This window comes from Trachurus trachurus (genome assembly GCF_905171665.1).
Source record: "Trachurus trachurus genome assembly, chromosome: 17".
NCBI lineage: Eukaryota > Metazoa > Chordata > Actinopteri > Carangiformes > Carangidae > Trachurus > Trachurus trachurus.
In genome coordinates this window covers 8,909,113-8,935,333 of record NC_139900.1, presented here as the reverse complement: position 1 = coordinate 8,935,333, position 26,221 = coordinate 8,909,113, and the positions used below count along the sequence as shown (strand labels likewise).

At 42.6% G+C, this 26,221-nt stretch overlaps 1 protein-coding gene across 1 annotated transcript in view; it reads left to right on the top strand.

Annotated features, from left to right (window-relative positions):
* Nucleotides 1–26,221, top strand: part of LOC311000276 (zinc finger E-box-binding homeobox 1-like) — a 94,197-nt gene that overhangs the window by 51,073 nt on the left and 16,903 nt on the right. The window contains exon 2 of the mRNA XM_083990945.1: nt 12,643–12,885. Coding sequence (XP_083847071.1) covers nt 12,643–12,885 — 243 coding nt within the window. The remainder of the gene's footprint in view (nt 1–12,642; nt 12,886–26,221) is intronic.

The window sequence follows — 26,221 nt, the reverse complement described above, 5'->3', positions numbered from 1 at the left end:
TCATCAACGTTTGTACTTTTTGTAGTTATTTTTTATATTATTTACTTTATTTCAAGCACTGAATATTATGAATATTTAAAAAAAAATATTCATTGTTAAACAGTAAAATGTACAAAAAACATTATGAATATTAGCTGATGAATTGATTATTCAAATGTTTTGCTTCCTAATATCTGTACTTGCTTGCTGTACAAGCATCAGTAGTTTTGCATGAATTTCCCTCTAAAACAACTCTGTGTGGTAACGTTGTGTTATTATCTAATAGCGTGGTGAATGTGCAGGTCACAACTTGTCCACCAGAGCGTTGTGGAGTTGTTGGATTGTGTATTTGATGAGTTTGATGAGGGAAACCAAGAAATCCCATGAGCCTCCGTAGCGTAGCTCTGAGCAGCTCACGGCTCTGCTCCGCCGTTCTAAAAACAGCTTGCACCGACAATTAAAGGTTGAACTATCCTTTTAATCACTATTATTTTTACTATCTGTATGTGATGTGACCGCTGTTGACTTTGTTTTGTCTCATGTAAGCCTTGCTGGCAAACGTTTGTGTTCTGACTGTTTTGTCTATAAGTGAGACCAAAGATGAATTTCCTACCTTGGCGGGACTATAAAGTTTTTCTAATTCTAATTCTAATGAGAATTGTCTTTATGTCATCCTCACTTTATTAATAGTTCAGGTGCTTCTGCTTCTCACCTGTACTTTTGATTTATTATAAAGACTCAACATTTATTACTTGTGTCTCCTCTTTATTATATTTTATCAACAAACAGGAGGATTGTAGCGTGGGTTGAGCTCAGCGGCTCCTATACATGACTCAGGTTTCATGTTTTAATGTTTGTCGTCATCAGGGCTGTGAAAACGAGTCAGAGACGAGCTGAAAGTAAAGTTGTCGTCTCGGTCGCGGCTCAGTTGAAACCATGAACCCCTCTGCGGTGCGGCGAGCTCGGCCTGCAGACCGCCGGTTTCTGTGGCTTTGTGAAGCCTGAATCTGCCTGTCACTGTGTTGCTCTGTTGCTCCGTTGTGAGGCAGCTAAAAAAGAAAAAGTGCAGTGAAGTGACTCACCACATGCGAGTCGACTGGGGGTCTCTCTGCTGAACCGATGCCAAACGCCTGGAAGCCGGAGCCAGGAGGCGATTAGCTTAGCACAAAGAGCCGGAGCAGAGGGAAACGGCTAGCTGCAGCCTGGTGGAGCTGCGGTTCAACCAAATCCTGTTTAAATCCACCCAGACAGTCGACGGTGGATTAAATTAACTATCAAATAAAAACCAAAACAGGCGCTGCTCCCCTGGAAACACTCTGACACCCAAGTGCTTTGTGGGGAAAATAAAAACCAGAACAATATGGAAGAGTGTTTATCCATCCATCCATTGTGTGTAGTGATGATCCGTGGAGGGGGCGGAGCTAATCCCAGGTGACACGGGAGGGGGGCGAGGGAGAGTTCATCCTGGACGCGTCAGAGCTGAGACACACACACACACACACACACACTTAGAGTCACCAAACTCTTTGGTAGCTGTGGGAGGAAGAAAGAGTCGAATGTCAAACCCAGATTTTTGTTGTTCCAACACTTTTTTTTTTTTTGCACAATTGTAGCATCAACAGAATAAATAAAATAAAAAATAATGATAAAACATGTGCAGGTGAGGTAGAAACCCACTCTGGGCTTATCTTTAAACCTCACCTATACAAGTTAATTACACAAATAACAAATCAAAACAAAAAAAATGACCATTACTATACTTTATTATTACTATACTTAATCTTAAATGTTATCTGGTGTGACCTGCACATTCACCACGCTATGAGATAATAACACAACGTTACCAGACAGAGTTGTTTTAGAGGGAAATGCAGAGACTGCTTGATGAAAAACTGTCCCTGAAGGCAACGCGCATCAGCGGTTTTGCATGAATTTCCCTCTAAAACAACTCTGTCTGGTAACGTTGTGTTATTATCTCATAGCGTGGTGAATGTGCAGGTCACAACTTGTCCACCAGAGCGTTGTGGAGTTGTTGGATTGTGTATTTGATGAGTTTGATGAGGGAAACCAAGAAATCCCATGAGCCTCCGTAGCGTAGCTCTGAGCAGCTCACGGCTCTGCTCCGCCGTTCTAAAAACAGCTTGCACCGACAAATAAAGGTAACAAACCTACTGCTATGACTATAGGGATTGTGGCAATGGGCCAATTTGCCAAAATGTTGAACTATCCCTTTAATTGCATTACAAACAATACAAAATAGATTAAAATAGAAGAAACAACAATACATTGTAAGTTAAAAATAAAAACAAAGAAACTTCAGTACAAGCTCCTCCCACTGAGGGTCACGGTGAGGAGAGAGAGAGAGCACCTGGGCCGAGCAGGAAGCAGCTGGAGAGTCCTGATTACTCTGGACACACACATAACACGTAAACACACACACACACACACACACACTCCTGAGACACGTTGGACTTCAGTAGGACGATTCTCAGAACAGTTATTTATCACACACACGCACAAAAGGTCACTATCTATATCCAATCCAATCCACTTTATCTGTATAGCACATTTTAAAAACAACAAGGGTTACCCAAGTGCTGCACAACAGATACAAAAACAGTAAAAGAAAGAAAGTTGAAGTTAAAATACAGTGAATTAATAGCATATAAAAGCAATAAGAAAAACATAAAGTCAGATCAAACACTGAGAAATATAAAAATAAACGAGATTTAAAAGTATCTCGTTTATATATGTGAAGATACACGTGGCAGATGCTTTGTCTCTTTGGGAGGACCGGTGGGGGGGGGGTCCCTGGTCTCTGGCTCTCTTACATGTCTGGCTGCAAGCAGAGGGGCTTTCCTGTGAGTGTGTGTGGAGCTGCAGCATTAATAGCCTCGCTGCGAGTCCAGAGGTTGTTGGTGGTTGTATATTAAAGCAAGGTGGGGATGGAAAGACGGCGCGGCGTGCCAGGGACATGAGCAGCCACACCCCTCCTCTCCCCTCCCCTCCCCTCCTCTCCCCTCCTCTCCCCTCCTGTGTGTGTGTGTGTGTGTGTGTGTGTGAGGATGACGCAGCCTCAGTCTTACCTCATGACGCTGACTTTCAGCAGACACCTCGACAGCATGAGTCAGTGCTGCTGCTGCTGCTGCTGCTGCTGCTGCTGCACTACATTTAACATCCTCCAGGCCGTCTCTGTTCTCCTGTGGCCACGACTCTGTGTCTGTGCTACATCTTAACATGTATTCAGGTGTTTCTGGGCTTTAGCTTTAAAAAAAACAAAAAAACACACACACACAAAAAAAGAAAGAAAACAGTTGAAATCTGCTGGAGAGATCGTTTCAAACTTTGTTTTTTCTCTCAGGAAACGATGAGCAGGGTCAGCAACAGCAAGCAAGACACCACCACAGGCTTTAGAGACTTTTTTATATTCATTTCAGCTGTGATCTCTGTAACACTTTAATAAGTACACTATTAAGCATTAGTTAAGCATTAATAAATACTGAATTCATCATTTATAACACATGAATACTCATTAGTTTGTAGTTTATAAACACAGTTCAAAATGTTTTACTCATCATTGATTAAGCACTGACTTTATTTGTAAACTACATACTAATAATCATAAATGATGAATTCAGTATTTATTAATGCTTAACTAATGCTTAATAGTGTGTAGTTATTATAAATTGAATGTAAATGTTCATATGAAAACATCAGACATCTACTAATAGTGCTAGCTAGGTGTTTATTCTATACTCTATTGTGTTATATTTGGAAAAAGGATATATAAGAGATACTAAAAATTAAAAATGATATCCATCTGTAGTTGTAAATATGTGTTTTTATTTATCCGTCTAAAAAAAAAGCTGGGCGTGTCTCCTTTAAGACGACATCATTGGCCAGGACAGGGAAAATGTGTGACTGTCCCTTTAAGTGGGCCGACTGCAGCTGCTCAGCATGTTAAAGTCTGGTCACATCTAGTAGCAGACAGACAGCTTTAGTGATGTACACTCTTCTGTTTGGTCTGACACACACACACACACACACAGTGGGGTAATTGTCTGTTAGAGGCTTGGCAGAGATCCCATCCTGCACAGCTGCACTGGGTCAATACGCACACACACACACACACACACACACACACACACTCAGCAGGCAGACTCACTGCGGCCGTGTCATACAGTCTAATGTTTTGTTCACACGTCTTTCTTTCCTTCGGACTTTTCAATAACGGATCATAAATAAAAGAGTCGACTCGTTTTCATTCACGTCCGGCACAAAGAGTGTTTGTTCAGCTGTCGGCTGGAAATCATCGGCTCTTTAATTGATGATTGATTGTGATGAATTAGTTACAGTTTATTGGTTTTCTCTCTGGATCAATTTAGGAGGAAAAAAAAAATATATATATATATATACAGTATATATTTCAGGCCAAGTTGATGGATGTTTGTAGCCGTGGTGATGTGTCAAATGCTGTTGAAATATTTTAGCAGCTGTTTAATGGATTAACGTGGAGCTTTGTGGAGATACTCTTGTTCTCTTGAGGTTGTTTTGCCCCCGGCTGCTCTGTAAAGTCTAGTTTTCACTTAGCACCATCCTCAGGTCAGAAAATATAATGGCCAGTTCCCAATCAATCAACCTCAGCTCTGCTTTGAGCCTCGTGCATGTTAGCATTTAGCTCAGAGCCCACTCAGTCATTAAAGGAGACATATTCTGCCCCTTTTCCACACATTAAAATAGTTCCCAAGTGTCTTAAAGACACCGTCAAAATAGGATCAAACATCACAGCTCTTTTCATCCTTTTCAGAACGACTGGTTTCGGTGCCCGTCCCTTTAAATGCAAATGAGCCACTGCTCACCAGGCCCCGCCCCCTTCTACCTGTACCTGTACTCACAGGTAGAGGGAACAGCTCGTAAAACCACATGGATTTCAACCTAGAGAGCCTGAAAATTACAGATTTTTTTTGTCAATTCTCAGATTTTGGTGCCTGAAGGCAAAACAAACACCCAAATAAAGAGCCTGCAAAAAGTGATGATTACATAACATGTTCCCTTTAAGTCTGAAAAAACCCTTACGTATTGTTTTATATCTTCAGAGCTTCATGCTCTATTTTTATCCTGGTGGATTTTAGCCTCGCTCCCCCTCCCCCTCCTCCTGATGCGTTGCAGCTGACCTTTGACCCACATACTAGGCCATGTGGCCCAGTCAGGGTTGTGTTGTGTCCTGTGTTGTGTTGTGTTGTGTCAGACACACATGACTTCCCCTGCAGGTTCCCGTGTCCTGCAGTGGGTCTGACTCCACTGACGCTGCACAAGTCAGACGCTTTGTTAGTGGCTCAGCGAGCGGCTGCTGCTCTCCGCTCCCACTCTTTACTTCCTCCTCGCTCGGCGCTTTGAGAGTCAAAGGAAGACGCTTTAAAACTGAGACTTGGTCTGGTTTTAGTTGTGAGGTTTTATTTAAATGGAGGTGACAGTGATGCTGTTTACTTGTTAAAGGGATAGTTCAACATTTAGTCAAATTGGCCCATTGCCATAATCGCTATAGTCATAGCAGTAGGTTCGTTACCTTTAATTGTCGGTGCAAGATATTTTTAGAACGGCGGAGCAGAGCCGTGAGCTGCTCAGACCTACGCTACGGAGGCTAATGGAATTTCTTGGTTTCCCTCATCAAACTCATCAAATACACAACCCAACAACTCCAAAAGGCTGTCGTGGACAAGTTGTGAGCTGCACATTCACCACGCTATGAGATAATAACAGAACGTTACGAAACGGAGCCGTTTTCGAGGTAAATACAGGGTAAATTCAGAGACTGCTTGCTGAAAAACTGTACCTGAAGGCAACGCGCATCAGCGGTTTTGCATGAATTTACCTCTAAAACAGCTCTGTCTCGTAACTTTCCGTTATTATCTCATAGCGTGGTGAATGTGCAGCTCACAACTTGTCCACGACAGCCTTTTGGAGTTGTTGGGTTGTGTATTTGATGAGTTTGATGAGGAAAACCAAGAAATTCCCTTAGCCTCCATAGCATAGCCCTGCTCACGGCTCTGCTCCTCCGTTCTAAAAATAGCTTGCACCGACAATTAAAGGTAACAAACCTACTGCTATGACTATAGGGATTATGGCAATGGGCCAATTTGCCAAAATGTTGAACTATCCCTTTAAAACTGAGACTTGGTCTGGTTTTAGTTGTGAGGTTTTATTTAAATGGAGGTGACAGTGATGCTGTTTTCTTGTTAAGGTCTTGTTGCAGTTTCTTTTCTTTTTTTTTCTTTTTAATGTTTCTGTCCGACCGCCTCAGACAGGATATTGTGTCCTCTCCTCTGCTCCCTCCATCTCTGCATCTCCGCTTCCCTTTATTTTAATCAAGGGATAAGTTCAGCCTGCTGTTGGCAGCGCAGCTCCTAATTAAAGCTCAGAGTTTCATAACGCGGTCGGTTTGTGTTTACTGTTACTGACTGAATGAACGGGCTTAATGTAAATAAAAAAAGACGGATCGGATCAGTTTTCAGCGATATCGAATATCAAGGCCACTTCCTGCCGTCGTGTGCAGCATTTTCTCTTCATATTCTGAATTCTTTTATGTTGGAGTTGATAAAATCCCCAACTAATCCAGTAATGTATGTATTGTTGGCCTGTATCCAGATAATTACATTCTGGATATTGTCCAAACAAACAAAAATGTCACTCTAGACCAGTTTATGCCCAGATGTGTTTGGAGTAGAAGTTCAGGCTTTTAAAACGAGCTTCCTCTCCTCAGCTTTGTTTTCATAAGTCCCGTTACAAGTGCAACATGCATCAGATTTATTCTATCGGTGATTTCAAACCCTGTTGCGGCGAGTTCAGAGTCGTTAAGTGACGTGAAGTGTCAGAAATCCCGGGCTCTGGCTGCAGGAACATTAGCCGAGCGCGGTAACGAAGGGGAACGTTATGAAACGGCTTCTTAATCGGAGAGATGGATGACAGGAAGGGAGGAATGCTATCGTCTAGACTTCCCTCTTCCTTTAGACCTCCAGATGGAGGATTAACAGTTCACTTGACGCGTTTCATGATGATGATGATGTGGACAGGTCTCTTTCCAACACACACTGACACACACACACACACACACACACACACACACACACAAGTTGTTGGACCTGTGTCTGTCTGTGTGTGGTTGTGGTTGAGTTTTGCATCACAGGCGTTGGGAAGCACTCATGAGTGTTTTTTTGTTTTTTTTATACATCCCCTCTGCCCTGCAAAGTGCTGCCCCCTGCCTGTCGTCATGGTAACTACAGTATGCAGGAGTTACAGGAGGAGGAATATCTGCTCCTCTCTTCCTGTTTATCATGAAGATCTCTCACCTGGATTTGAAATGATTCTTGTTTTTTTTTGTTTTTTTTTCCTTAAAAGCTGTGAGGCCTGAGCCACAGCAGCAGCATCTGGCCACATCTGTCTCTGAAAAGACCTAACCCATCCCTAATACCCAGAAATCCTGAATCTAATGTCATTAAACCACACACAGCGAGCTCATGTCTTCTAACCTGATCAGCCTGTAATTGAATCCAAACGAGCAGGAGAGGAGACTGATCTGATGCTGCTGAGTTCAGGTTTCTCAGGACGCAGCGTTTCAGCTGTTTTCAGCCTCTGTGAGCCGCTCGGTTTGTTTTTTTACTTTAAATTGTTGCCTTTTAGGCTAATTGAACAGTTCAGTTCAGTTCAGTTTTATCATCATGTCCCAACGAAGGAAACTGATTTGCAGCAGATAAATGACAGACAACAAGTGACAAATAAATACAGTCAATGATAATAAGTTAAAGTCAATAAAAGAAAGGGCTACAGCTAATATAGGGTTTTTTTGTATGGCTTGTCTGCGTGTACTGTGATTTTATGTGGGAAAACCAAAGTAAAATCTCCACTTAGGTGGACAATAGGGCTGCAACTAACGATTATTTTCATTATCAATTTATCTGTCGATTATTTAAACGATTAATCGATTAGTTGTTTGGTTAATAAAAGGTTAAAAGATGTTGAAAAATGTTAATTAGTGTTTCCCAAACCACAAGAGGACGTCCTCAAATGTCTTGTTTTGTCCACAGACCAAAGAGAGACTCAGTTTATTGTCATAAAGGAACAAAGGAACCAGAAATATTCACATTTAAGAAGCTGAAATCTGAGAATTTGGACTTTTTTTCTTAAAAAACTGCTCAAACTGATTATTCGATTATCAAAATATAGTTGACGATTAATTTAATAACTGATTATTGTTCGATTATTTGATTAATTGTAGCAGCTCTAAGTTAACCTAAGCTAAGATAAACTAAACTAAACTTAACTTAACTAAAAAAATGAAACATTAAAACAATAAAACATTGGCCCAGATCTGCTCAGCTTCCTGAAGCTTCGTCTTCAGGGTTTTCACACAGAGATCTGCCAAGAAAAAAACAAAAAACCCAACCCAGACACATTCAGATCTTAAATAGTTTAGGAACAGCACTGAACTACTCAAGAAATACATGATGTAACTCAGAGTGGATGCAGACACAGCACATTGAACATGTTCAAAACCCTGAGCGCTGAAGGAACCAGACTGTTAACAGAGTGTGTGTGTGTGTGTGTGTGTGTGTGTGTGTGTGTGTGTGTGTGTGTGTGTGTGTGTGTGTGTGTGTGTGTGTGTGTGTGTGTGTGTGTGTGTGTGTGTGTGTGTGTGTGTGTGTGTGTGTGTGTGTCGGCTCAGTCCGATACTCTGTTGTAGATATGAACTGCAGCGCTGCGTCTGCATGTGGCTCCACCAGAGGATCAGTCAGCATGTCTTTGAACATCTGTATCTGAGATAGAAATGACATTCAGGCTGAGTCACTGTCACGTTCTGCACCTTTAATCTACCTGCACTACACGTACGTACTTGTAGAGTTATATTTTTATCTTTACAGTGCAGTTTGTTTGCAAATAATTTATATTACCTGAGATGAATCTATCTGCATTTTATTTTTACTTTATCTTTTACTATTATGTGTATATGCTTGTAGTGTATAGTGATTTTAAGCACTTTTTCTTTTTTTGCATCTGGAGGTTTTGCTCGAACAATATTTCACTGTTAATGCACAATGACAAATAAATCCTAATCTTATGCTGAAGATTACAGTTTGAGATCATTGAAGTAAATCTATATATAATCTATATATAAATCTATAAAAGTAATCAACTGAAGAATAAAATAATAAACAAATGAAAACTGGGCTTTCAAGACAACTGAGGGAGTAATGATAGACAACCTAATGGATGTTGTATAAAGAGGCTCTGGTTGATTATCAGCAACTGTTTTGATTATAGTGATTACTGAGAAGTTGGTGGTGTTTGTTTTCTACTGAATATCTTTGAGTTCATTGACAAAACCAGATGTGATTTGACATTTTTCAGTCCAAAAGTTAAAAATAATCAGTAGTTCCAGCACTAAACCACACAGTACACTCATGTAGGTTATGACTGTATTGATACCACACACACACACATAGAAACACACACACTCACACACAGAAACACACACACACATCTAAGTATTCAAAACAAAACCACTAAAAGCTAAAAGTGACTCACATTTTTATTTCTAAATGAGCTGCAGCCTGAACAAACCTCACGCTGCTCTCCTCTGGCCCAGCCTCTCACATCGATCCAGACGCGCATCGATCCAGCCCCCACCCACCCACACACGCACACACACACCTACACACACACACACACACACATCTACACACAACACAATCACATCTTTTGCATTCTGAGCTCCACTCGTCAGTCTGGAGCAGCAGCAGCGACAGTCGTCTGCAGAGACAGCAACACATCTCTCACACCGGAGCATGTGTGTGTGTGTGTGTAGAAGCAGTGTGTGTGTGTGTGTGTGTGTGTGTGTGTGTGTGTGTGCTCAGGGTGTGTCTCAGACGGAGGTGGGTTAAAGGAGGTGTGTGTGCGTCATCTGGGTCTGCAGCAGCAGCAGCAGCAGCAGCAGTGTGCGCAGGCCGGGGTGTGTCCGTGGTTAACGGTGCAACCTGAAATAGCTTCCTACCTCACACAGAGGAGCAGAGCTGCTGTGGTTTGAGATGTGTGTGTGTGTGTGTGTGTATGAGTGTGTGTGTGTGTGTGTGTGTGTGTGTGTGTGTGTGTGTGTGTGTGTGTGTGTGTGTGTGTGTGTGTGTGTGTGTGCACCTGTCACCTGTGTGAACAAACAAACCCGGTCTTTTCCTCCTCATTAGGCATCGTACAAGATGTACAGCTCCCCTGCAGAGCGCACACACCTACACCTACACACATACATAGTCACAAGAACACACACGCTGACATTGAGAAGGCAATTATACTTTATACAGCATAGCACTCATCATCATCACTTAAAGGGATAGTTCAACATGTTGGCAAATTGGCCCATTGCCATAATCCCTATAGTCATAGCAGTAGGTTTGTTACCTTTAATTGTCGGTGCAAGCTGTTTTTAGAACGGCGGAGCAGAACCGTGAGCTGCTCAGAGCTACGCTACGGAGGCTCATGGGATTTCTTGGTTTCCCTCATCAAACTCATCAAATACACAATCCAACAACTCCAAAACGCTCTGGTGGACAAGTTGTGAGCTGCACATTCACCACGCTATGAGATAATAACAGAACATTACCAGACAGAGTTGTTTTAGAGGGAAATTCATGCAAAACCGCTGATGCACGTTGCCTTCAGGGACAGTTTTTCATCAAGCATCTGCATTTCCCTCTAAAACAACTCTGTGTGGTAACGTTGTGTTATTATCTCATAGCGTGGTGAATGTGCAGGTCACAACTTGTCCACCAGAGCGTTGTGGAGTTGTTGGATTGTGTATTTGATGAGTTTGATGAGGGAAACCAAGAAATCCCATAATGAGCCTCCGTAGCGTAGCTCTGAGCAGCTCACGGCTCTGCTCCGCCGTTCTAAAAACAGCTTGCACCGACAATTAAAGGTAACGAACCTACTGCTATGACTATAGGGATTATGGCAATGGGCCAATTTGCCAAAATGTTGAACTATCCCTTTCGATCCCTACACACTCTCATGTCTGCAGCGCCTACAACTTCTCTGCAACACACACACACACACTCTGAGTTCATTCACACCAGTCCAGTTGATCCATTCTTCACCCTGAGCCTCCATTAAGCCTCGCTGCCCCACAGACAGACTCAGTGTAGAATAGATTTGCTCTCTCAGGCTGATAAACAGGTGATTATTTTTCCCCGTGGTCGCGGCGGTTTCTCCTGTTTTTTTTATTGTTTTTATTTATTTATTTTATTTTTTATCGTCGACGTCTCTGTGTGAAATGAAGAGAGGGGGAAATAAACAGTGTGAGGACCTGGAGTCAGAGACTGATGGATGACGTGACGTGTGGAAGATTATCTCCACAGTGTGAAGCAGCGGGTGTGGACTGAACGTCGGTTTGGTAATTTACCGACTTCTGAGCGTCCATGATGTCGGGATGAGAGAACACGCAGTTTTATTTTGAAATATTACACCAGAGGAGCATTTTCTAAGAGCTTAATGTATAACATTTGTTATTTTTTGGCAACTCGAACATCTCTTTCATCTTCTTTGAAGCAGAAACTGCGTCTCGGAATATGAAATGTTCAGGTTTTTCTTTTTCTTTTTTTGGTTTTGGAAGAACTGCAGTTTCTGTTTTATATTAATGTGACATACAGGCGATCCGGTGTACTTCCTGGTTCAGACCTCGTCCTGTATGAGCACAGGTGCCGTGGAAAAACCTGTGGCTCCATCTTGAGGAGATTACCATAAACATAACAGGAACATCGTGGCCGCCATATTTCATCCACTCTTACAGCAGTGGATGATTTAAAGCAGTGTTTTCCAACCTTGGGTTCGGGACTCCACGTGGGGTCGTCTGGAATTCAAATGGGGTCGCCTGAAATGTCTAGGAATTGTTAAAAAAAAAAATATATATATATATTACTGATAAAAATATGTTTTAACTTATTATTCTTTTAAAAAATTATGATTAAAAACACCACACACAATCTTAAACAACTGTATTCTAGTTGTATTCTATGGGGAGGGGAAGAGGAGGGACACACACACTCGGCACTTTTGCACCATTTACTTCTTTAGGAATCAATGAGTCATTTAGAGCAGTGGTTCTCAAACTTTTTCACATCAAGGACCCCTAAACTGACACAAATTAGACCACGGACCCCCTCATTGGACAACATTTCGAAACAAACACGGGAAATACACAAATATTTGTTCTTGGACTGAATATCGTTACTTTTTTTAGTCACTGTAGGTTCAAATTACAGGTATTGGCATGAAGTTTTGGAAAATATTTCAAGAAATGTTTGTAAAAAAAATGTGGTAAAATTTTGAGAAAAAGTTGGGGACCCCCTTGAACCCTTTCAAGGACCCCTGGGGGTCCCCGGACCCCACTTTGAGAACCACTGGTTTAGAGCACTTAATTTATTAAGGGTTAAGGATTCACTGTCCAGAGGATTCATTTAGACTGAACTGGACTTTGTTAAACCTTTTCACACACACACACACACACACACACACACACTGATCACGCTGATGTTATGTTAGCTCCAGGAGTGGCCGATGAAGTGTCACCTCCCATTAGATCGTCTCTCATCGTCTCTCATCGTCTCCGTCTCTTCTCTGCAGTGACAGACTTCAACAACGGCCTGGAGGCTCTGAGCTCAGACTCGGACGATGAGGACAAGCTACACATCGTGGAGGAGGACAGCCTGCATGAGCCCGAGGCCGCCGCCGTCGCCGCAGAGGCCGTCGCCACCGCCGAGGCCGACGGGACGGAGCTGCAGGACGACCACGACGCCGCTGACACAGACGCCGCCGACGCCGCTGACGCCACGACAGTATTACCCCTGAACGGCTCCTGGAACGGAGGTGAGATCAGTGTGACGAAGTCCTCTTGTTTATCTGTTCTTCTTTCTGGGAGGCTGAGCTGAGTGTGTTCGCTCCGTCTCAGCTCCCAGGGTTCCTACGCAAGTATGGAAAGTATGGAAAAGTATGGAATTTGATTTTATACATTTCCAGGTCTGTAAAAGTATGGGAAATAGAAACTATTGTATGGAAATTATTTTATTTATCTTATCTTGGTTTGGTCTTACCTATTTGGGTTAATTGTTTTGTATGTGCTATTGTACTTCGCTACAATCTCCTGGTAATTATTTGGTTGCATAATGGCATACCCATTGAGAATAATGAAAACAAATGATAAATTGCATGCTTTTTTTTATATTATGCACGTCTATTTACTCTCTCTCTCTCTCTATCCACTTCATGCCTTGGTGGCACATAGGGCCTCCACAGAGCACGTCTATTTACTTAAATATCACAAATTATTTGATTTTTTTACCGAGAAGTCTGGAAATCAGGGTCTGGAAAAAGTATGGAATTTGGAAATTTCAAATGTGTAGGAACCCTGAGCTCCACACAGTAACACACACACACACACACACACACACACACACACACACACACACACACACACACACACACACACACACACACACACACACACACACACACTCCCAGCTCCGAGCCTCCCAGTGCACACACACCTCAGGGAGGGTTCATCTTTCACCACAGAGGGCCGCACAGATTTCTTCTCATGTTTTGAGACATTCAGGCCAAAAACTTCTATGTCCAACATATCTCACCTCCAGTGTTGGGCGCGTTACTGATTTATTCTTTTATTTATTTTTCCTTTTACAAAGCATTTTACGTAAACAATAACACATGAACATGGGGTGTTTTCTGTTATAATTATACAATAAAAAAAGTTAGATAGATAGATAGATAGATAGATAGATAGATAGATAGATAGATAGATAGATAGATAGATAGATAGATAGATAGATAGATAGATAGATAGAGAGAGAGAGAGAGAGAGAGAGAGAGAGAGATAAAGAGATTGAGAGAGAAAGAAAAAAAAGTGATTCTTTACATTGCAAATACATCGTAAATTACATCATACTATTCATCAATAGATGGGATGTCTGGCTTAAGCCATTTCTTTGTAATTGTATTTTATTCTATTTACAATATTGAGTTTAGCTGCTAGAAAAACAATTTATTTTTCACACTTGTAGTAGCTGAGCACACAAGCCCCAAAAAAGTTCATCCCAGTTAAGTTCACTAGTTCTGAATAAACCTTACGCTAGAAAATATATATTATTACAGGCCCGAAACAAGTGTTGGGCACGTTACTTTTAAAAAGTAATTAGTTATAGTAACTAGTTACTTTCCCCAAAAAGTTAGTAACTGAATTACTACATTATAAAAGTAACTAATTACCAGGAAAAGTAACTATTGCTCAAATATGTCAAATGACTTGAACCTGCTCCCTCTAACCTCCCGTTTATCTGGAGCTAACCGACTCACTCAGTATCCCTCCGCCACGCTGCGTCTAGCTGATGGACTGAAACAAGTGTGTAGGCTATGTAACGTACACTTTAACGGGTGTGTTATTATTTTGTGACGGGACTTCTTGAGTCAAGTAACGGCGCATTTTGTCGTCAGTAACAGTAACGACGCTGTAACAGGAGGAAACAGTAACTTTTTTGATTCATCGTCACGGAAAAAAGTAGCGCAGTTATCCCCATCACTGCTCACTGACAAGGTGCATTAATATTAGAATGAGTCAGCCGTGTGTGTGTGTGTGTGTGTGTGTGTGTGTGTGTGTGTGTGTGTGGAGATCCGTTAGAACAGGTGGTGTTGTGACTAATTATCTGCTCCACTGTGTTATCAAGTGCAACCAGATCAGGACAGAAACAGACTCTTGTTCTCTGGGTTGTGTTATTGTGCAACTGTCCGACACAAGCACAACAACATACACATCTTTTTTTCTTTTTTTTTTTTATGAGATGAAGGCAAGATGTCGCCCAGACAGTCAGAGTGTGTGACGCGTATGGTTTTTGTGTGTCTGTGTCCAGGTTGAGTGTATTCTCTGATGGAAAACCACTTCAGCTCTTCAGAGCTCAAGCTCAAATGCTTTTAGGCTGTTTCCCATTGTCTTTATACATGCAGATCTGCAGAAACAAGTGTGTAAGAATCACAGTGTGTGTATGCATGTGTGCCGTAACGTATTGACCCTTCATCTTCACAGTTTGTCTTCTGTGGAGTTCGGTTTAACACATTTACCCACAAACACGTCTTTATTTTCTCACCAGCTTCCATAACTGTGCAGATTTTCTACTTCAGTGTATATAAACCATCTGCGTTTTTATTATTTCATTGAATAAGAGGAAAAAGATTGAAGACCTTGGGGTCATTTAATAACGTTTGCTCAGATTGGGGTCAGTTTATTCCAAATCTGATAGAGAACATGTTCACTTTTCCAGAATTGATAAATGTGAATCTCCTAGGGTGTGAGTGTTGGAACAGGAGGCAGCTCAGCTCCTCAGCTTCCAGCTCAACACAAACACAAGAGACGTTCAAACGATGTCACCGAGTCACGGCTCAGATGAAAGTGACGACTCATGAAGGAAAAAAAAAAACCTCAGTGGGAACTTTAAAGCTCAGAGGAAATAAAGAAAAAGGCAGAAGTCAGGATTTGTCAACCAGCTGATTGATTACATCATCGATGATGTAATAGACGTATTAGTCTTTGCTAACTGCTGCTTCACAGACGATTTGACCATCAAAGACGTCCTGCTGCCTCGCCTCATATTTACAAACCAATTAGAAAAACACGCCGATGTTTTTTTTTTTTTTTTTTTTCTTCCTGTTTACATCTTCGCCTCAGGACTCATCAGATATTCATCACACAATCTGACATGCTCCAAAAACTCACACTGACACAGATTGCAGCCGGGGCTTTCCTTAGATGTTCATAGAGGTTTATTCTATCACTGTTGGTGATTCAGTGTGTGTGTGTGTGTGTGTGTGTGTGTGTGTGTGTGTCAGGTTGTTTGTGGGTGTGTATCTACCTGCTCTCTGCTCCTTTGATCAGATTAGTTCCCCCCTCCCCTCAGCTCAACGCTCCCTCGCCTGCAGAGCAACATGTTCTGCTGGTCTCTCTCTTCTCCCTGTATACACCACCACCTCCTCATCCTGAAGGCTACACACACACACACACACACACACATACACACACACACACACACACACACACACACACACACACACACACACACACACACACTTTCTCTCTGATGAAACCCAGTGATAAGCTTCATCACGTGACCTCATGGCCGAGCTCTCAGCATCTTCACCTCCACATGTGTGTTTACATTTGTGCATAAATTAACATATTAATGAGGGAACAACAAACTCAAATGCATCGTATCAGTTTTAAAACACAGAGCGGTGCGGCGTCTCTGCATCAGTGTTTTTCAACCTTGGGGTCGGGACCCCATGTTGGGTCGCCTGAAATTCAAATGGGGTCGCCTGAAATGTCTAGTACCGGTAATTGATTTAAAAAAAAATGCCTGATAAAAATATTTTTTTAACTAATTATTATTCTTTTTAAAATTATGATTAAAAACACCACACACAATATTAAAGCCCCAGTATGTAACTTATTTGGCTTTTTATCAGCAAAAATCAAACATGTCTTTCATAAATATGTATTTCACTGAAGTGGAATCATACAAATGAAAGCTTTCTGGTACCTTAGAATGAGTTGTTACAAGTCGTTACAAATACATAAGTGGGCGACGCACCGAACCGAGGCGGCCATGTTGCATCGTGACCGTAAGTAACCACGGAAACTGAGCGGAGCTGTGGGCTCGGCCTGTTAAAACTGTCACCACTGTGTAGTGTGAGGAAGGACGGAGGCACTGGTGTTGCATTCAGGTGCAGTCAGGCAGACGGCCGTCGGCAAACCAACTGGATGTCATTTTACTCCACCAGAGAAAGACGGTAAAACAATACCACATCACCATGACAACATGTTGTCACGCCTGTATTGTTTAGCCTCGTGCTGGCGGACCACTTGTTTACATGGACGCTTGTTTATCCTGTTACATGCAGCGTCTGTTGTCTGTCTGACGTCTGCCCCATTTCACGTGAATGCAACATCAAGAATACGTTCCGATATGCAACCGCACCGCTAGATGGGGGGAATTCCTACGTACTATACCTTTAAACAACTGTATCTATACTTTCACTTTCTCTAATATAAATCGAGTTCAAATAAAATGCAGCAAAATAAATAAAAATATCTGAGCTGGCACATCTTGATTGACGCGGTCAACTGAAATTTGTGATGTCAAAATAGGATCACGAGTCAAAAAAGGTTGGAAACCACTGCTCTATATTTACTGTCATTTATCCCAGGACGGATCTTTATGGATGTGTGATAAGCATCATGTTTATTATGTGGGTCAGAGAGAGGAGACAGGAAATCACAGCCATCAACTTCCTCCTGCTCCGTTATGGACACCAGGCATCTGTTTGGATTGGTACTTGTGCTAATACCTGTAGATTATTATTGTTTTTCACCCATTTTTGTTCATATTTTTGTTTTAAATGCACATTTCCAGCCCTGTGAATATGCAAACAGATGAATAATATGATGATAATACAGGCTGGCTCCACCGTGTGTTTCAGATTACGGATTAATCTGGAAAATATTTGCCCTAATAATAATCATAATAACTATAATCTGTATTTATGGATCATGACTCTGAAAATGAAAACTTGGAGGTCAAACAAGGCAATAGTTTAAGAAAAAGAAGAAGAAAAAGAAAAAAAAAAAAGCTGAGGCAGCTAATTTAAATTGTTTGCTTCCTGAAATTATCATAATTCACAATATCCCGAAGCCAAATAGCATCTTAAGATGTCTGTTCTTATCTGTGCAACGGCGCAGAATCCCCCCAAAATTATTCATTTTACTGTCACATGCGATGAAGAGAAGCAGCGGAGGAGCAGGAGGAAGAGGAGCAGGAGGAAGAGACATATGTTGCTTTAATTGAAGATTCCCTTCTCACAGTTGTTTTCAGTGGATCTGCTCCGTCCTGCGTCTCTCTGCTGCGCTAGTTGCCCGGCGTGTTGACAGAGATATTAGTGAAATAACCTCGTAATGAGTTCCCTCATTAGCACTGCAGGGACCCGGTGTGTGAGTGTGATGGAGCTGAGTCATCTCCACGGCGACGCGTCCGTAGCAGCAGCAGCAGCAGCACGCGGCTTTTATTTGCGCCGCAGGTCGGCTTGTATACGAGCAGCGGGCCGGTCTGGTCCTGAAGGAAGCTCCAGGTTCAGCTTTATGAAGCACAGCTGGACCGCAGGGCAGGCTGGTTCCTCTTCACCTTCTTCATCCCTCTTCTTATTCTTCTTCCTCCTCTCCTTCTTCTTCAGGGTTCCCACTCTTTTCTTGAAATCATTTTCCAGGATTTTTCCAGCGGCTCCAGTCTGACAGACATGTTATTCTACATCCTCTGACCCTAATCCTGAAATTTGGATTTTGGGTGAACTATCCCTTTAAAGATGTGCAGTCTATGGCTCTAAATTATGCAATAATCTCTTACAGTAACATGCTTAGAAATTCCTATGAATTTATCATAGAACAACACAAACATGGGCTCCAACACTGGAAACACTCATCAACTCAAGTCTCTAGTTCTCTCTTCTCACTAGGCACTTTTTTTTTTTTTTTTTACGAAAATAAATCCTTCGTGAGGTCTGAAAACGGCAAACAGAGCTCTGGTAGCTGATGTGGTAAATCATTTTCCAGGACAACTGAAGCTTTTCCAGGACATTTGACTTTTTTTTTCAAATTTTCCATGTGTTTTCCATGACTGGAAAATCGGTCAACCATTTTCCAGGTTTTCCAGGACAAGTGGGAACCCTACTTCTTCCCATTTCCAGTCACAGAAGTTGCAGGAAACTTGTGCAGACAGAGACAGATGTTTGTGTTTGTTAAATTGTTTCTTGCAGAAGCTCTGTGTAAAAAAAAACCTCCGTACGTTTAAACCCTCCACACACACACACACACACACACACACACAAACATACACACACACCCCCTGTTGAGCAAGTCTGCAGGATTAGCTACTTACACATCCGAAGACACTTTGAAAAAAAAATGACATGACACACCTCAACGTACAAACCCCCCCCCCCCCCCCCCCCCCAAAAAAAAAAAAAAAAAAACTGCAGAGGTGCCACCACCAGATTTAATAAGCACCGAGCAGCGGCGGCTGATTGGCCTGTGTTTACACCGCCGCCGCCGCCGCTCGACGCCCTTTTAATCCTCCGTTCCCCACAAACAGCTCAGCCCACGCAAGCATCTGCCTTCATCTCACACACGGCAGGAGCGAGTCGCAGCCAGGCAGGAAACACTAAAACCATGGAGACGGCGAGAATGTGACACTCGGAGATATTGCTCTCAAGGCTGGTTTCATTGTTGCTGAATAAAGCCTTACATGGTGTGAGCAGTGCTCGCTCTCCTCCACTTTGTTTTCCTCCCTCCCTCTCTCTTTCTCTCTCTGCACTCTCTCCGCTCTTTTCTCTGCTGCTTTCCTCCACTGATCCCTTTTCATCTCTCCATCCATTCTTCTCTCTCACTTTCTTCTCCTCGCCTCCTCCTTGTGCATGTGTTTCCTCTCCTCTCCTCTCCCCCCGTTCCGTTCTTCCTCCCGCTAAGTATCCGTCGTCAGATTCCATGTGAAAGCCTCCGCTCCGTGTCTGAAATGATAGCTGGATATTATTAGCTGCTAATTATCCACTAAAGCTCTGCTGAGCGCGGTGGTGTTGTTGTTGTTGTTGTTCGGTAAACCTCAACATTAGCTTCGCTTTATTTGACTTTTTTTGGTGGAGAAACTAACTTCTGTAACTTTTGAAGGCCTCATCCTGTGGCGCTGTGGCTGTGTGTCCACCAGTGTGGCTGTTAGAGGGTTAATATAGAAGATACTGTATGTTTGAGCTGTTAAACATACAGTGCATACGGAAAGTATTCAGACCCTCTGCCTTCAATTTATCATCATTTATTATGTTGCAGCTTTATGATCTACATGAGCGTCACAGCAGAGAGTCTGAATACTAATGTTTAAATGATATTTTAGTTTTTCTTTCTTAACTAACTTGCATCAAACACTAAAAACTTAAAGGGATAGTTCAACATTTGGCAAATTGGCCCATTGTCACAATCCCTATAGTCTTAGCATTAGGTTCGTTACCTTTAATTGTCGGTGCAAGCTATTTTTAGAACGGCGGAGCAGAGCCGCGAGCTGCTCAGAGCTACGCTACGGAGGCTAATGGGATTTCTTGGTTTCCCTCATCAAACTCATCAAATACACAATCCAACAACTCCACAACGCTCTGGTGGACAAGTTGTGAGCTGCACATTCACCACGCTATGAGATAATAACACAACGTTACCAGACAGAGTTGTTTTAGAGGGAAATGCAGAGACTGCTTGATGAAAAACTGTCCCTGAAGGCAACACGCATCAGCGGTTTTGCATGAACTTACCTTGCGGCTCTGCTCCGCCGTTCTAAAAATAGCTTGCACTGACAATTAAAAGTCTACTCCTAAAACTATAGGGATTATGGCAATGGGCCAATTTGCCAAATGTTGAACTATCCCTTTAAACACACCTACAGAGGCAGACAGGTGCATAGGAGAGGACCGAGGAGAACTCTGACTGACACAAATACAGGGACCAAAAGTTATGAATGACTCTGTGTATCTACTGATACACATGGTATGAGCTGTAACCACAGCGTTACTTTGCAAATGAGTATGACGGGTTATGACAGAAAATGACAAAGTTTGTAATTGTTGTAGTGAATATGTGTCAGATGTTTTCTGAAGTTGCACCATATTTAAAATAACCTGGCCTCACAGATCTCTAGACCAGGAGTTATAAACCACTTGATAACAGCTCTTTTGTTGATGCTCTGTTGTGTTTTACTGTGAATCGGTGTTGCTTAGTTATGACGAGGTTGTAGTAAAATATGCAGCGTGTTGAGCAGACACACACATAAACAAACAAACATTAGTTTATCATCTGCATGCTGCTTGTTTGACCTTTGACACTGTTCACAGCACTAATAGAGGATCAGAAACTAAACTCCTGTTTGCTCTACACTGTGTTGGAGCTGCTACTGAGAACAGTTTACACACTGGTCCTGAGTGGAGAAAGTCTGAGTGTGAGTATGTGACAGTGTGAGTGTGAGCTCAGGTAGTATACAGCAGTGGTTCTCAACTGGTGGGTCGGGACCCAAAAGTGGGTCGCGGACCCGTTCTGGATGGGTCGCGGACAGCTGGTCAAAAAAGTAAATAATATTTAATGCACATCTGATGTTGGACTTGTCTTTTATTTTAAAAAATAACTTATTTTGAAAGACACACGAGACACGTGAACACATGCAGTTGTAATGCTCCTCCTCACTTTCTTATTGTTTGCTCTGAATGCAAAGATATCAGTTTCTTATTAATGTGGCCTGATGCAGTGAAAATACCTTGTTTTGTGGGTCTTTATTTTGTGCAATTTGATATTTATTCACTTTTGTGAACATGCTCTGAATGCAGAGATGCATTAGAAGTCACATATATTGATTTGTTGGTCTCCATTTTGTGCAGTTGGATATTTTTTTATTCACTTCCGTACATGCAGTTGTCATGGTCCTCCTCAGTTTCATTCATGTGCTCTGAAATGCACTTTGCTCAATAAAGAGCAAAATTAGTTTTTAAAGGCTTAAAAAAAAAAAATCTTGGTTTGAATTCTATAAAAGTGGGTCGGGACTTAATGACCATGAGAGAATGTGGGTCCCAGAGTGAGACTAGTTGAGAACCCCTGGTCTACAGTATATTTGACTTGGGTCATGTGACCTCACCTGTTTTCCACCTGCACCTGCAGCAGAAACCAGCTCCCTTCACTGCTCTAGGGAAACATTAACCAACCAGGAAGGAGAAGTGTTTCTGTCTGCGAACTCTGACCGAGATGGAGGGAGTGGGGGGGGGGGGTTAGAGGTGGAGGTAGGGTGGGGGTGGGTGGGTGGGGGGGGGGGTTGTCCTGGAAAAGTCCTGAAATGTTGCAGCCGCCGCGTGGAGCCACTGTGGGAACGCTTCAAAGAGTCGACGTGATATTTTTGGATTGTCTTAAACTTTTCGCTCCGTTCTTTCTTTCTTTCGTTCCTCCTCTCCTCGTCTGAGGCGAGAGAGAGGGAGGGAGGGAGAGAGGGAGAGGGAGGGAGGGAAGGAGAGGGGGAGCAGCTGGTGTTGAGCTGCTCCTCTGGTGAGAGATTAGAGTCTGCTACTCCCCCTGCAGTCTGGGCCGCACTGCAGCTCCAATCCATCCTGCCTTATACATTCACCACGGACTCACAGTGACAGGTTCTGGCAAGGTAGAGCAGTGCAGTGTGTGTGTGTGTGTGTGTGTGTGTGTGTGTGTGTGTGTGTGTGTGTGTGTGTGTGTGTGTGTGTGTGTGTGTGTGTGTGTGTGTGTGTGTGTGTGTGTGTGTGTGTGTGTGTGTGTGTGTGTGTGTGTTCACGAGTAACTCCGCCAAGTGTGTTTGTCTACGCAGTTATGTGCTCTCTGTGTGTGTGTGTGTGTGTGTGTGTGTGTACCACATGATTTCCTGTTTTCATTCCAGTCTGATATCCCACATGTGTGTGTGTGTGTGTTGCTGAGTCCTGGTCGTCATTACTGCGCTGCTTTTTTTTTTTTGTGAGGCATTAAGTGTAATTGTAGAGTTTGGTGGGAAAATATGCAGAGAGGTGTATCAGAGGAGGAGGAGGAGGAGGGATGGAGGGAAATAAAGTCAAAGTAGGAGGGGGAGGAGGAGGCAGAAACAAAGGGAGGCATGAGGTGAAGGTGCAGACGGAGGAAGAGGAGAGGAAACATGTGAGAGACTGATGGAGGGAGGAGGAGAGTAAAAGACAGAGAGTCAGAGATTGAGGGAAGAAGAGAGGAGTAAAACACTGTTGTGTGTCTGTATCAGTGTTTCAGCTCCATCTCCATCTTCTTCATCTTCTTCTTCTTCTGCCTCCATCAGCTCTTAACATTTCCATGTTTCCCACATTCTGTGTTATAAACTGTTTTCTTGTCTGTAACAACATCTATTGCACATCTGTCCGTCCTGGGTGAGGGATCCCTCCTCTGTTGCTCACCCTGAGGTTTCTCCTGGTTTTCCCTGTTAAAAGGGTTTTCTATGGAGTTTTTCCTCAGTGGATGTGAGGGTCTAAGGACAGAGGATGTTGTTATGATGGGATGTAAAGCCCTTTGAGACAAACTCTTTGTAAAAATTGGCTATACAAATAAAATTGCCTTGCCTTCTTCTTTCTGTGGTTCATTAGTCAGTTGTTGTAGTTTGTGCAGGTTCCTCCATCACCTCCTCCTTGTTTTCATACGAGTTGCATTTTTTTTTAGTTGTTTTCATTTCTGGATTTTTACAGGCATTTTTGTAGAGGCACTCCACCCAGCCCCAAACAAAGAGAGAGAACGAAAGAGAGAGCACAGATGTGTATATATGAAACAGTGAGACTAAAGGAGAAATAAAGCACAGAGCCACATCGTGTTAAAGAAGATGCTTCAGGGTCGACGGGAGGTGACGGGTCATGATTGTCTGCTTCTCCGGAGTGTTCACTTTCTGTTGTGAAGTCGACCGGCCTGACGCCAACATTTAAAGGGATAGGTCAACATTTTTTGGCAAATTGGCCCATTGCCATAATCCCTATAGTCACAGCAGTAGGTTCGTTACCTTTAATTGTCGGTGCAAGCTATTTTTAGAACGGCGGAGCAGAGCCGTGAGCTGCTCAGAGCTACGCTACGGAGGCTCATGGGATTTCTTGGTTTCCCTCATCAAACTCATCAAATACACAATCCAACAACTCCACAACGCTCTGGTGGACAAGTTGTGACCTACACATTCACCACGCTATGAGATAATAACACAACGTTACCAGACAGAGTTGTTTTAGAGGGAAATTCATGCAAAACCACTGATGCGTGTTGCCTTCAGGGACAGTTTTTCATCAAGAAGTCTCTGAATTTACCTCTAAAACTATCCCTTTAACTGAAGCTCAGGTTTCATCCTCCCTTCAAAAAGAAAGAAAGACAGAAAGCACGAGACCGGTGGTTTCAGATCGAACCACAGTCTTTCTTCTTCTTCTTTTTCTCTCCTCAGGCTCAGCTCAGTTTTCAAGTGTCAAAAACACGAGGAGAAAGAGGACGGACAGGGAGTGAGACAAAAAGGAAGGAAAAAAAAGGTGGAGGTGAAGAAGAGAAATGAGAGAGGAGGAGGAGGAGATAAAAAAGAGAGAGGGATGAGTAAAAGAGGTGGAGGAAGGAGAAAGTATGAGAGCTGGACGAGTGTGTCTCTGAGGGGGGAAGAGGAGAGATATTTGGATGAGATCATGGGAAGCTCAAGATGTGTGCGTTTAAAATGAGGCTTAATGGGGCTCGGCCTGCACACACACACACACACACACACACACACACACACACACACACTTCAGTCTCCTCCCTTATTTTTATGACCGGTCCTGTGATTACAGGTTCTGCACACTAACACACACACACACACACACACACACACACACACACAGAGTCACAGCTGCACCTGTCCCTGACAAGGCTCAGCAGGAAGAGGCGTGGCCTTTGTTGGCACCGACCCCTGCCTGCCAGTGTTTAAAATGCCTGATCTCCATGGAAACGCTGGTCACAGTCAGTTTTACCTCACTGCGTGTGCTGATCAGTGTTGTTGTTTTGTTTTGTTTTGTTTTTTACACTGAAAGTGAAGTAACTTCTCTGCCCCAGTTTCCACACCGACCTTAATGTGTGACACAACAACTGATGTGGAGAGAGAGAGAGAGTGTATTTGTATTTGTATTTGTATTTCTACAGTGTCTATACATTTATTTCTACAGTAATCACAACACTATAGCCTACTGTAGATGTTGTTTTCCTTAAAGCAGATATCAGTGGAATGTTTTTGTTAATATAAGTCCTAAATAGTCCTATTTTCCGTCAGCAATCACTTACATGAAGTATTTCAGCCTAATCACGAGTCTCTCCGTCACTCTGCTCTGCTGTAACCCGAGGAGAAAATTTTCCTTGTGGGATACAAGTGTTATCCAATGAGGAGAGAGAACGGCATGAAGGGCTGTGTGTGCAGCCAAGGGATGCGCGTGAATGTGGTGACGTAGCACGAGGACCAATTGATGCCTGACAAGGGCGGGGGCTGCTAACTCATGGTGCGTTCAAAGAAACTCGTACTTTGTGTTTTTCCTTCCTGTGAAGTCATACCAGTTCGATCTGGTACGAGTTCACGGGTCGGAAGTTACGAGTGGCCGTTATAGGGAACTTTCACAGACAACAGGATGGTAAAAACACGAGCTACGGGTTACCTGGAACGCTACCAAGTCGTAGTTGTGACTTGAAGCTGTAACTTACGGTTTCAAAAGCCTGCCTTGAACGCAGCATTAGCCGAAACGGCCGTGAAGCTGATATCTGCTTTAATTGTTATGATTATTATCTTTAATTCCAAACGCTTGCTTTGGCAATATGTACAATGTATGTCATGCCAATAAAGCCATTTGAATTGAATTGACAGAGAGAGATAGAAAGAGAGAGAAACAGAAAGAGAGACAGACAGAGAGAAACAGAAAGAGAGACAGAAAGAGACAGAAAGAGACAGAAACAGAGAGAGAAGCCTTATAAACCCTGTTAGCTCACAGCTGTGTGGCCTCAGCTCTTCGACTCGGATCTCAGATTGGTCACAAGGCTTCACATTCTTCACATGAGGCCTGTTGCATTATGGGAAATGGAGGATCCAATGATTTTTTTTTTAAAGAGTTTGAGCCCCAGTGACACCTCGGCCTTCTGTCTCTGTAAACTAGAGGAGTCCTGTTGTGTTGTGTTGTGTTGTGTTGTGTAACCCTGGACTCATCATGATCAGACATAAGATAGAAGGAAGCAGAGAGAGAGAGAGTTTAGTTACACAACACAGACCTGCAGTTCATGTTTCTAAACCAGGGCTGAGATCTTTTATTTTTATGTTGATCAGCAGCTTTGACCGTTTTCCCCCTTTTTAGTTGTTTTGTGACATTATTTATGTGCTCATTTTTATTTACATCATCAGAGTACTGTATTTTATAACCCCCTCCTGTCACAATTATTACATCATCGCCCGATGGCAACTATTGGAGCTGACCGCAGTTTTTTTTTGGTTGGTTTTTTTTGCATAATAAAGTTCAAATCGTTCTGTATAAAAACAGCTGGATGAAACTAACAGAAATCTCATATTTCCATCAATGTTTCCTCGTCGTT